At 43.7% G+C, this 13686-nt stretch overlaps 1 protein-coding gene across 1 annotated transcript in view; it reads right to left on the bottom strand.

Moving 5' to 3' along the window:
* Nucleotides 1–11531, bottom strand: part of VAT1L (vesicle amine transport 1 like) — a 95647-nt gene extending 84116 nt beyond the window's left edge. Inside the window, exon 1 of the mRNA XM_084812442.1 lies at nt 11198–11531. Within this exon, the coding sequence (XP_084668568.1) occupies nt 11198–11421 (224 nt within the window). The 5' untranslated portion in view covers nt 11422–11531. The remainder of the gene's footprint in view (nt 1–11197) is intronic.
* Nucleotides 11532–13686: the final 2155 nt, after the last annotated feature.

The raw sequence follows: 13686 nt of genomic DNA, 5'->3' as shown, positions 1-13686 counted from the left end.
TCTAATTTAATTATTGTGGTCGATGGCTGGTTGCGCACAGATTGGATCTCCAGCCCAGCCTCCAATTCTGTATCTACAACAGATTTTTCTTTTTCTTCTTCTTGCTTTTTTATACTTTCAAGGCAGTGGATGGCATGCTACTATTATTTTTACATTACCAAATAGCGTTACACTGTATACTGCCCTGTACCTTGGTGGCACTCGATATTATGTCTACAACCTCTAATTTGTTTATCTGGATGATTAATCAACGTAGTCTTCAGCTGATTGATGAGCAATGGCCAAAGTTAACTGGTGAGGGAGCAAATTGTTTAGTTTTCGAGGAGGCTACTTTGATTCCGGTGTTTCAATGCAATAGGGCATTTAAAAGATTTTTTAAAAGGCTTTCCATCATAAAAATAATAGTAGCTTTTGCCTATTAGATGATTTTGCACATCCTTCACTATCTCAAAAAAGACACCTGCATTGTGGTTATGGTGATATCCAAATAATGGTGTTGAGGCAGTTAATCAATCCATTAAAAACTCTTATAACTTTTATTATGTATTCTTATTTCTGGAGACAGCATGATACCATGTTGATGACTATGGAAAGACAGACCTACATATTAGGTCTGCACGAAATCTAATTCTTCGGCTGCTAGGTACTGAGCAAGATTTTGGACCTTTACTGGTGGCAGAGGAAACTGGACATATCTTAGTTCTGACAGTGACTTCACCATACTCTGTGTGAATCTCACCATGATGTAATTGGGCTGGCAAGAGGGGGACAAGGGAGAGGACACTTCTTGAATGAAGGTAAGTGATCATTCATATGAAATGGACTGAATGTGCACAATACATAAGATGCCATAAATGGACTAAAAAATACTTCAAGTTCCAGTAGTTGTTAGGGATGTCAGAGAAATTCACAATGGAACTAAATGAGTTCAGATTTTCATGAATCCGACCCATGGATTCCACAGTGGACTGGCTTTTCCCCTGTTGGGTTGATTCCACGGATTTGCAGACCAGTTTCCTAACTTTCCTGAATTTTGCACAAATTTTCCCCATAGGCTAAGGCCTGAAAATGAACACTGGGGGGGATTTCCACATTTTTGCATGCAAAAATTTGTGCAACTGCACCAACGCACATTTGTGCAAATTCGAGAAAAAAAATCCAATTCTGTCAAGGGGCTAATGATGGAATGAAAGGCCCCTGACAATCCATGAAACACAGATGGGTGATGGACCAAATGGTTTTCAGAAGGGCTCAGGCCCTTGGCAAAAGCTTGACAGTTCCAACTCCTCATGACACGCCTGGAGTGGGGTTAGGGAGAAATCTCAGTCCCTTCACCAAACTGGATTTTTGGTGGGAGTCAAGGCAGTTAAACTGGTCCAAAAATGATATCAGGAGTCTCTCGAAAATAAAGTGTATGGGTCTAAGGATGCTTCTGAAATCTGCCTCTTCTGAATTTCTTTCCAGATTTTAAAGTTCCAGATAGTTTTGTTTCCAAAATCAGAACTGATGTATAGTTCCATCCTCCCCCCTCCAAATCTGTACAGAATACTGGGCAAGCACAATTTGCTCCTGCAGCTTTCAGTTCCTTTAGTCTATTTCTCTCCCCGCCCCCCCCATCTTGACCATCTCTATTAGCAATGCACATGCACATATTGATAAAACATTGGAAAAAAACAAACAAACCTGGTACAATGGCATATGTGGTTCCATCAAGATGATTTTTTGTGTACTGTTTTGCCAATGTGCAGGAAGAATGCATGTGCACATCAGTAAAATTCTGTACAAAAAGAATCACAACACAAACACATGGACTATATCATCAAGACTGATTTTTACATGGCTTTAGCAATGTATATGTATACATAGGCAATGTAGTGGAGAAAAAGAATATCAAATGAAGTTATTATTTTTATTATTACTTAACTTATTCCATACTGCCTTTTAAGGTGTTAACCCTGCCAAGGAATCAGTAAAGCAACAATATAAGAGCATTACAAGCTATTAAAATAATAAAATAACAACATCAGCTGACAAGATAAAAACAAGATTAAATAACATTAAAATAATAACAGCAGCTAAAACCATTATGAACACACAGTGCAACAATACCACCCCAAACCAGACTGGAATAAAAATAATTTTTCGGCTCTTCTAAAAGCCAGCAGAGGGAGCCAAGCATATTTCTCTGGGGAGGGTATTCCACGGACACAGGGCCACCACAAAGAAGGCCCTGTCCTTGGTACTCAACAACCAAGTAGGGCCTCCGATGCAGATTGTAAGGCCTGGGCAGGTACATATGGGCATAGGCAGTCCTTGAGAGAGACTGATCCCAAACTGATTCTGGTGTTAAAGTCTAATAGCAGCACCTGAACTTGGACCCAGAAATGAATGCCACAGTAACTGGTGCAGAATGCAAGGCACTAAAATGCAGCAAACTGTGGCCTGGTTCAGATGATCACTTCAGGCTTCATAAACTATGAGCCATGAATTAGTGTTGAGGCCAAGAGTTTCTCCTGCTCTTTGACTTCATTTTGGAACCAATTGAAAGACACAGGGCATGCAGAAACCTTCCCAAGATAAAGTTTGGGTACTCATTCTTTCTTGCTTGATCTCATACAGTACCTCAGACAATTTCTCTACTATTTGAAAAGGGCCTTGAAACATTTAACATAATTTAGGAGACCTCCCTCGTTTTCAGGAATAGTCTCTTACCCATGCTAGTTCTCCTACTCTGAGTGTGCAGAGTGACTTTCAAATCATAGTAGATGTTCAGTCTCTCACCTTTTCACTCTAAGTGAGTAAACACAGCCTCAGCATGGCTAACGTACACCATAACAAACTTGTAAACCAGTACATCAACTGGTAATGCTACTTTGCTGGCAAACAGAATGGATACAGCCTGCAGAAGCCTGAAAGCTACTCTGATAGACTGTCATGGCAAAAGGCAAGCATTCTGGATAACCCAGGTTAGAATTAACAAAACTGTCTCAAACGTCCAAGAGCATCCTGTTGAATTGTTCAACTAGGATATCTGAATGGGGACAGGATGGTGCTGTCTGAGTTTTGTTTGTTCGCAACAGTTCACAGAGCTCTTTGAATAGTGTTGATTCAAAATTATAGCCTTGATCAGTGTGAATAGTGTGAGGTGTGCCCAATCTGCAAATAATTTCTTCCACTAAAACCCAGGCTACAGATGCTCCTTGCTTAGGTATAGTAACAGCCTCTGTTCATCGGGTAAATTAATCTGCATTCACTATAATATTCCAGTGTTGATGTTTTGTAACTGGCAAAGGCCCTACTATATTGATTGCTACCTGTTCTAAGGGGAAAGTAGTTTTCATTGTGACCAGGGGTGCGCCTTTGGTAGGGCCCACAAATTTTCTTACTCCACAGTCATTTCAGCTTTTACATCATTTTTCCACTGCATCTTGCCATACTGGTAATCTCTGTTTAGGATGCCAACTTTGCTTTGACTGAAATCCTTATCTGGTTTTCTGAGGTTTCTTCCAGGGTGAGGCTGCTTGCCTGAAAATGCCTGACCAGTTTTTCTACTGTATCTTTCAGACTTCTGATTGTGTTGTCAGTCCCTGCATCTGCATCACTGGCTCCTTGATGGACATACATTCTTGATGCCGTTTCCCCCTGCTTTTGTTAGCTCAAAAATCTGGTTCGGTTCACCAAGTAGGTCAATGGCTTCATCACGTGTTGGAGGTTTTGTACTTTGAAGGTGAACCTGCATTATAGAATCCTAGAATAGTAGGGTTGGAAGGGGCCTACAAGGCCATCGAGTCCAACCCCCTGCTCAATGCAGGAATCCAATTCAAAGCATCCCTGACAGGTGGCTGTCCAGCCTCATCTTGAATGCCTCCAGTGTGGGAGAGCCCACTATCATCCTAGATTCCATTGTCGTATTGCTCTAACAGTCAGGAAGTTTTTCCTGCTGTTCAGCCGGAATCTGGCTTCCTGTAACTTGAGTGCGTTATTCCATGTTTTGCACTCTGGGATGATGGAGAAGAGATCCTGGCCTTCCTCTCTGTGACAACCCTTCAAGTACTTGAAGAGCACTATCATATCTCCCCTCAGTCTTCTCTTCTCAAGGCTAAACGTGCCCATTTCTTTCCGTCCCTCCTCATGGGGCTTTGTTTTTGGCCCCTGATCATCTTCGTTGCCCTCCTCTGAATCTTTTCCAGTTTGTCTGCATCCTTCTTAAAGTGTGATGCCCAGAACTGGACACAGGACTCAAGATGAGGCCTAACTAGTGCTGAGTAGAAGGGAACAAGTACTTCATGTGATTTGGAAGCTATACTTCTATTAATGCAGCCCAAAATATCATTTGCCTTTTTTGCAGCCACACCACGGTGTTGGCTCATATTCAGCATTAGTAATGAAATTATCTTGTGCTAAATTGTCCTGCACTTTAGCAACCCAGCCGGGGGCCTTTGCCACCAATTTCCTGTGTTGGTTTCCATAGTCTCTGAAGGTCTCCCCTGGCTGCCATTCTGTGTCTGCAAATGCTGCCGTGGCCCAGTCTTCATGAAACGGAGGCTCAAATTGGTGTTCTAAGGCAGTTTTTAAACACTTCTAATCCCCTTGTGTTTGCTGAGGCAGGCTAGTAAACACTTGCCATGCGCTTCCTTCTAGGACACCAGAAATCCACTCTCACTTCATAAGACCACCTATTCACTTTGGTGGCACATTCAAAATGCCCAATCCAGGAGCTCCATTGTTCCTCAAACCCTGAGAATGGTTCAGACAAAAAACAGAACGCCTCGTTCTACCACCTTCGGTTACTTGCAGTGTGTCATTCTCCTCATTGCTGCTCTCCTCAGCCATTCTCTCCACTCCTGGCTGCGCTCTGATTCCACACTCTGCCACCAGTGTTATGTTATGCTTTTTGGCCTACTCCAGCAGCTCAGGCAAGGAGGTTATTTTTCAGAGAAGACAGTGATCCAGTTTAGGGACATGACAGATGCTTTATTTTGTATTCTCCTCGTTACACAAACTAGGCCTCCCTTTCTCTCCCTAATTCTTCTCTCATGCCTCCAAAACCCCATCCACTCGCAAAAAGGCCTTCTTACTTCCAGAACTCTCTCTGGCCTTCTCGGTCTGCCTCTCCACAGACACCTCTCCCACTAGGGACTGCCCTTAAAGATACGTATAGCATATACTGATTTTATTTAAGTATTTATTATATATCTATACCACCAAATAGCAGAAGCTCTCGTTATGTTACAATAGGTTAATAAACCAGGGAAATAAAAACAAGTATATGAGGTGGGAAAATAAAACAAGATGTAACCGGGATCTCTTATATTAATATAAGCCAGACCACTTGTGTTGAAGGTGGCACGATTGGCCTCAATGTGCTTTCAAGAGAACGTGGTTTATGAAGCCTCAAATTATCATCTGAAATTGGAGTTACGTGCTCCAGTTTCAGAATATTTTTTTTAGAACTTATCTTAGCTAAACTAGAATTCAGGAAGAGTGGGATATACAGCACAGTAAGCCCACTGAATAATACAGTAGTTGGATGGAAGGAAATTCTGTAATTGGGGCACAGCAGCAGGTCAGCCCACAATAATTTGAAGCACAGGATGAAACCACTGTCCTAACACTATCTAAGATCAGATATGTTTCAGTTTTGCAGATCCAACAGAGCCGCACAGGCTTTTGCGGAAGAAAGCAAGGCCCACAGGATGCCACTGTTCAGCTGACCCTTGGCAAAACAAACCAATTTACCTCCAGGTAACATCACTCTCAAGTGTCAACTGTTTCTAAAATAAGCACCACAGCGTTCACCTTGACATTTTCTTCCCACAAAATGCCAGGGCATTTGCGTAGCGAGAGCCGTGTGCAGCTCTCTGATGACAAAACTCCCGCCTCCCTGACACGAATGCCCAGAGGTCCTAACATCAGCTGATTTCTAATAAAGGTTTGTGTGCAAAGAACATGAGGGACATTGCATCCTGCAGTTATTAAAAAGAGAGAAAAATGGGAAATAATGCAGAAAAAGAGGTTGTCACGTCCCCTATTAGTAAAGTGGGTGACCCTCAGATGAAGGGATGGGCGATGTTTGAACTTGTCGATTTTCTCCGAATTCTCCCACAAGGCTTGCCTCACCTTGTTCCCAAAGGCAAGCTTTTTTTTGATTGGGAAAAAATGTGCGTTTTTAGGACTGTGCATCCAAAATGCGCACATTTCCCCCCATGCTTCAGTAAAACATGAAATATGTACATTTTTCTAATGGGCTCGCAAATTCGGAAACGTCCGTTTTCTCTGGAAATGCGTGCATGTTCACATTCGGGGTTGTGAATGGGGAAACTGTTTCGCAAACACAAACAATGTTCTCATACATCCCTGTACTTATGGACATGCTGAACATCATATCGGGGGAAGGGACAGGGCTGAAAAGGGTCTCCTACAGACAGGCGGTATCCCCTAAGGTATGTGGGAAAATGGTGCTTTACAAAAGCCCCCTCACTCAAACAGTGCGCACTGAAGGATGAATGGGTGTGCTGCCTTCACACTACCAGTGAAGTCAGTGTGCAGCAGAGGTCAATGTGTAGGCATGAGCGCTCATTGACCGGAACTTCACTTTGACCTGGGCAATTGTGCTCGGTGGAATGCGTACTCTCTGGAGCATGTTCTCAGAGCCACTAAGTATCAGGAGATTCCAGGGCTAGAGACCAAAATCTTCAGTTCTCTGTGTGGCTCCCCATGTGGTAAGCTTACAGCTTTAAACATTACTTACAGCTTGAAACCTCTTCCCGGCAGGGAAGTATCCTCAGGCTTTGGACTGGCCCACTGAGGTTGGCTGTTGGACCCTCCTGGACAAGAAGGGCTATAGAGAGCTTTCTGTTTGGGCTTGGATGGTGCCTGAGCATCAAGGTCTTGCTGGGTCTAGTGTGTTTTCTTGATCTGACTCCCAGGCCACGTTCTTTAGCTCTGACTCTCTGGCTAAGCTCCTGGCTCACCTCTGACAGAGGCCTAAAGCTCAGCCTTGGGAAAAGGACAGTGTGTGTGTGTGCGCGCACGCTTAAGAATTAGCTTTAGCTAATATGTGCCCTCACGCACAGTGGGCATTTTAAGCTCCTGCTCCCTCCGTGATAGGACCCTTTAAACTGCCACAGTGAATGCTCCCTTGCAATTTAATGGACCACACCGTAGATCAGATGCACATTCAAATGTACCTCCAAGTGCAGATACAGGGTTGTTGTTTTTTGGTATGCTAGTTTTAAAGCAATACAGCCCATTCACGGCTCATTGGTCTTTGTAGCTTGGCTTAAGGCTAACAGAGCAATATGAACCTCGCCCAACTGGGAGATCTGTTGGGAAGCCACTGCTGCTTCTGGAGCATGGGCAGCCGGGGGACGAGGTGGGGGCAGTTTGTCTTCTTGCGAATCTAGTTCCTTTTCTTCCTGAGAATCTCATTCCTTTTACTTGCCCTATTGTTTTCACTGGGATGGAAAATACCTATGTCTGCTTGAGGGTGGTATAGTTAGGAGCCCAGTCCTGGGGGACATACTAGGGGATGGAAATCCAGTGAATCCAAAGGTGCCCCTGTCCCGCTCCTGCCCTGCCCCAGAATGCCCCAGTTGGGGGCCTTCCGCTGGCCACCGCTGGCACGGGCTTTGTATCGATGGGTGTAAGGAGGGCCTTAGTGCAGATGGCCTTTCACCAAGCTGAGTTCCTCTCTGCCAAAAGAGGAAGACCTCCATGGCATCCTAACTCCCTCCAGCAAGCTGATCTGGGGGTTACAGACTGCACTGTAAATATGAGCCTCCATTATTTATTTGTTTAGAGAGAGAAAAATCATACAGCTCCCAGCATCCTACAGCCAGCATGGCTGGCTGAGGAATGCTAGGAGTTGTCCTACTTTTCTCTCTCTGAACGTGCATAGGATTGCACCCTTAGCCATTATTTTCATAGCCTGCCTTTCTACCAGGGAACTCAAGACAATGGACATATGGTTCCCATCCAAACCCAGTCCTGCTTAGTGGTTAGGCTTTAATTATTTAATTTATAGTTTCAGATTTATTTATTTTTAAAGATTTTTTTAAAGAAGAATGTTAAACTTAAATTAATTTAACATTTCTTATTGTAAATTGTACCAGTTGTATTTTTTACTGGAACATGGGTATCAATATGTGGCAAATAAAAACCTATGTAAAGAAAACTGCACTCTCATGTTGATGTAGGATAAACACAAAGTCATCTCTGCCTATCAGACCTTTCATGCTTACATGGCAGAAATGAATAGTCCATCAACATTCTGTTTCACTAAAGCTGACAAGCTAAAGACAATGTGAGTTTTATCTACTTGCACAAAAGCATGGGTGATTAAATCTTGAGACTGCCTTCAAATCGCAAGAGTTAAAGAACAAGTGCATGTAACTGCCCTTTGCTTTCTGGTGTATGACTCAATGGGATGAATCCAAAGTAAGTTAGGCACCCTTTGGTCCCACTGAAGTCAATGTGAACAGTTAGTCATGACTAGCCTAACTCTCATTGATTTTAGTGGGACTTAAATGCAACTAACTTAGTCTGGATTTAACCCAATACAAATATGCAATAGGCAGTGCAATCCTATGCATGCTCACTCAGAAGTAAGTCCCACTGAGTTCAATGGGGCTTACTCATAAGTAAGTGTGTACAGGATTGCAGCCGCAGTCTCAATGTCACTTTTTTTCTCTGGAAACCCGGACAGCTGTCCATCCTGGGTCTTTTAGGGTGCAATCCTATGCACGTTTAGACTGAAAAAAGTCCTACAACTCCCAGCGTTCCCCAGCCAGCATAGCTGGGAATTGTAGGACTTTTTTCAGTCTAACCATGCATAGGAATGCCCTTAGACACCAGCTCTGCATTGGGTTCTGTCTATATCCAGTTAATGATGAAGGAGAGGATAACAGATGATGGAAGACAAGAGAAAAATCAATCATGAACTTGCTGTAGTTACATTGCCCATCTTTTCCAAAATGCCATAATTCTGAGGAACTTCTGTACATCTGTCAATCACAGTTAATGTCAGTATATTCCTCCTCTAAAACCACACTGTGAAATTGGCCTTTAAAACAAACCTCTTAGTTATCTTTGACTCTGCATTTACTGAGATGACTGAAACTTACTATTAATTTTCTCCAGCATAAGACTATCGTTTATTGGGTAGAGTTTATGGGTGTTAAAATGTCATCATTTTTTAAAAAAATAATGGTCCAAATATATTGTTAAAACTTGAGCAAGTAATGTGACTTTTCCTGTACTTCTGGTGGATTATAGGATTTGAAAGCCACTGTTTGGCTATCAGGTTATCCCTTTCCTCCAGGGTGGGGATGGGAGGAAGGATAATGATGTGTTTGGGGGTGAGGTTTTTTTTTTGTAATTGTCTTTGTGTGCATATGTATGTACTTTTAATACTTCTAATACATATATTGCAACTGATGGATTTATGAATGTGTTAATGAGTTCCCAGTTGGTTATTTGTTATAAAATGTATAAACAATATTGATGGATATAGAAGGGGCAAAGTGAAGCATGGGGATGGTCTGTGTCCCACATGTTATATTTCTGAAAGAGAAATAATAGTATGTAGTAGTATGTAAAAGTAGAAGCATTAAACTTCAACGTGAAGCAAATCCTATTGAGACTGATGGGTTAACTTTCAAGAAAGCATGCATTAGATTGTGGTTTTAGCTTAATTTACAGATTATGATCCAGTTATAATTTGTTCAGAGAAAGCATCTTTCTTTCAAGTAAGTACAGGAGTCCAACAATGGGGCTGGTGGGTTGCCCCCACTTGGTGCCCCCTATACTAACCTGTGTCTTACAAAAAATTCATTCTCAGATTTGTACTAACCCCTAGATGTTGGAACACCAATCTTTCACCCTTAGTTTTGCAAATGTTAGACAATCTCAGTGTTGTTTTGCTAGGCATATAATAATGAAGAACCATAGTATCAACTAAAAATAATGGAAAAAATAATGTGAAAATATAGGTGGTTCCTATCAGAGAATGTACTGATTTGCAGGAAGGATTGTCAAGCAGAGGGAAAAGGTTAATATGTGTGTGTGTGTGTGGGGGGGGCACTGAGAGAAAAGGGATTCACTCTGAGCTAAGGCAATAAAATAATAATAGAAGCTCTTCCCAGTTTCAGCTGGATCAGAACAACCAAACCCAATCAATCCATATCTGACAGAAAAAAAAGCAAAAGCAAAAAGTTAACACTGTGCAAAGAACCTATTAGAATGACAAGGCAAGCAACATTTTGGAAACCAGCCAGCCTACTACTAAACTGCAGAGTCACAAACATGGGAGAAGAGTTGATAGAAAAGAATAACGGGAGGCCAAAATGCCGCTTTCCTCCATCACACCCATTCAAAAGGCTGAAGCAATAGGAGTTACAGATTCTCAAGAGCTCCCAATCAGCTCTAGAATGTATCCATGGTCAATTTCTAAGACATCCATGGTCAATTTCTAAACTCTTTTGCCAAACATTGCAATAAGACAGCTAGACCCAGGGAATAGAAAAAAGGAGAATTTAATAATGATAATAATGGGGGCGGGGGATGGGGGGCAATTCAGGCTTAAATCCTGTGCACATCTTCCTGTGTGATCTCCATTGAACAAAATGGGATTTACTGCTGAGCCAACGTGCATAGGATTGCATTGGAAGGCTGCAATCCACTGTACCCTCACTTGGGAGTAAGCTCATTGCACTTAGGAGGACTTACTTCTGCGTAAACATGTAGCACCCTTACTTGAGAGTAAGCCCCATTGTACTGAGTGGGGCTTACTTCTGAGTAAACATGCTCAGGATCAGGCTGTAACTTTGCAAAACGTGGCTGTGGGAGGGTAGGCGAGCTCCCTCTCTGGGTGACTTCTTAGCCCCTGATCCATCCATTCACAAGGGCATGTAAGATCCCTCCTCTCTCTCCATTTTATGGGTTGAAACTGGCACGCATCCCTCCGACTCCCCCCGCCCCGCGCCTCCTGGCCACCACCAATGCACTTTTATCCCCCAGTGAAACTGGGATGCTATTTTGCTAGACCCAAGGATGGGGTTTGGGGACTGGCGCTGGCGGAGAGAGGCTGGGCGAGGCAGGTGTGGAAGAAGATCCTTCTAGAGGGGCGGATGGAAAAGAGAAGACTAAAAAAAAAGAATTAATAATAATAATAATAATAATAATAATAATACTGGACCAGGCTTTGACTCGGATCTTGAGTTCTCCTTCCTGTGGCTCTGGCATCACTTTTTTGGACACCCGGAGCTTGTTCAATCCCCCGAAGGCGGAAAGCACCACGGCTCGCATCTCTTTCGCATCCGCGGCTCTCTGGCTGCCGCTGCCTCCGCCGCCGCCTTCGGCTGCCTCCTTCTCGATCATCTGCTCGGTCTCCTCCGCTTTCTCTGCTCCTTCCTTGGCCATGGCGCTGCTGGGGAAGAAGGAAGGAAGGAAGGAAGGATGGATGGAGAGATGCAAAGCCGCAAAAGGCAAAGAGGGGTCTTCCCTTCTCAGGAAGCTTTCCCCCTCCTGTTGAATGCGTGTGTGAGGATGCTGAGAGCTGTGCAATGGCTGCAGCCGACTGAATGGGAGCTCGGGTCCTGCTGCCAGCCTTACCACAACCAATGGAGTAGATGCGCAGCAGCAAAAAATGGGGGGAAGGGAACAAACAAACAAACCCAACTTCCCATCATCCCGGTCAGTGAACACAGCAGCGGATGGGTGGATAGATCTGTAAGCTCCTCTGGGCAGAGAGCGATGTTTTTTTGCTGTCAAGCTGGAAAGGGGCCATCATGCATACTGCTGACATTATATTTTCATCATCATCACCATCATATCATGATGATGGTGTTGAGTAGATTTTTGTCAGGCAAGTAAAAAACACACACACCATTATCTTTGTTTTGTATTTATTTGGGCAGCATGTGGGGATCTTTATTTCATTTATTCATTTTATACATTTTATAAGGCCTTGTTTGTGGACTGGTGGTCCCCCCCTTTTCGTTTTTGTTTTAATGTTTATATTTTTAAATAAGTCTTCTAAGCCACTTTGAACTTTGGAAAAATATTTATTATTATTTATTTATTGCATTTATACCCTGCCTTTCTCCCTCTCGCAAGGAACTCAAGGCGGCTTACATTATCCTCCTCCTCACCGTTGTATCCTCACAACAACAACCCTGTGAGGTAGGTTGGGCTGAGAGTCTGTGACTGGCCCAGAGTCACCCAGTGAGCTTCCATGGCCAAGTGGGGACTAGAACCCGGATCTCCCGGCTCCCAGTCCGTCACTCTCACCACTACACTACACTGGCTCTCAATAGCTAAGGGTGCAATCCTATGCAGGTTTAGTCAGAACAAAAGCCCTGCAACTCCCAGCATTTCCTAGCCAGGACTTTTTTCTGTCTAAACCTGCATAGGATTGCACCCATAGGGGGCAATTCTATGCACCTTTAGACAGAAAAAAGTCCTACAACTCCCAGCATTTCCCAGCCAGCCACTCTGGCTGGGGAATGCTGGGAGTTGTGGGACTTCTTTTCTGTCTAAAGGTGCATAGAATTGCCCCCTTAATTAATTCAAGTAAGTGCAAAAGGGAGAAGAGAGGGCTACACTGGGGAAAACCCCATAACTCAGCAATAGAGCAAAATGTCTCAGGTTCCAGTCCTTGGTATTTATATGTAGGACATAATCAGTGGAGTCTGGTGGCTGCAATTTCTGTGGGGCTATGCTTCCATTCTGGGTTTCAGTCAGAACCAGCCAGGACTCTGAAGGAGCTATCTCAGGTGCTGAACCCCATCCCCAAACTAGGTTCAGCACCTGGGATAGCTCCTTTAGAGTTCTGGCTGGTTCTGACTGAAACCCAGAATGGATTCGCAGCCCCACTGAAATTGCAGTCACCGGCCCCCGCTGGATAAAGATTTCTGTCTGAAACTCTGGAGGGTTGGTTCCAGTCACTGCAGTATTGACCAAGACAGACTAAAGGTGTGACTTGGCATAAGGCACTTTTCCTTACCAATGTCAGAACCTCTGTACTTGTGTAATTGCGCAGAAGAGGGAATTCCAACAGATGCAGCATCTCTTGCCTCTGAATGACAAGCTGCCTTTCCAAAATCCTCTCCTCTCTACAACTGTGAAGGTTGCACTTGTGCAAGCCAAGCCTGTGCAAGTTTATTGGGAAGCAAATCCCATAGTACTTAATGGGACATACTCCCAGCTGAGCTGTGTGTGTGAACAGTTGCAGCTTGAGATGCACGTACTAAGGAGTGCATCTCTCACTGAACTTGCTGGAGCTTACTTCTGAATACGTTTTCTTAGGATTGTGTTATATAAGCTCAGGTACCTGGTCTTCCTTTGCATTAGATCATCCTAGCAGTGCAGAAGCCCAGTCTTGCTGAGAGAGGGTTGCAAGGCTCTGAATTGCAGGCAAGCTAGAGAGACAAGCACATCTGAATGCCTTTCCCTCACCACTAGGAACTACCACCACTTCCCAAGTATTGGGGATTAGGTGACAGGACTTCTGGGAGAGCTGGTGCAGCTGTATTTTTTTTAGCATACCACCAGTGCTGCATGTTGTAGAAGATTCAGGAAGCAAAAAAGTCTTGACATCCTTTGTATCTTCTCCACAAACTCACTAGGTTGTCCTAGACAAGTCACTCCCTCTGAACCTCAGCTCCCTACCATCTACAGTATGGG

This window comes from Heloderma suspectum, chromosome 8 (genome assembly GCF_057233095.1).
Source record: "Heloderma suspectum isolate Gila_16-S chromosome 8, 16-S_ref, whole genome shotgun sequence".
Taxonomy (NCBI): domain Eukaryota; kingdom Metazoa; phylum Chordata; class Lepidosauria; order Squamata; family Helodermatidae; genus Heloderma; species Heloderma suspectum.
Note: the sequence above shows the minus strand (reverse complement) of the source record. Positions and strands in the feature narration are given on the sequence as shown.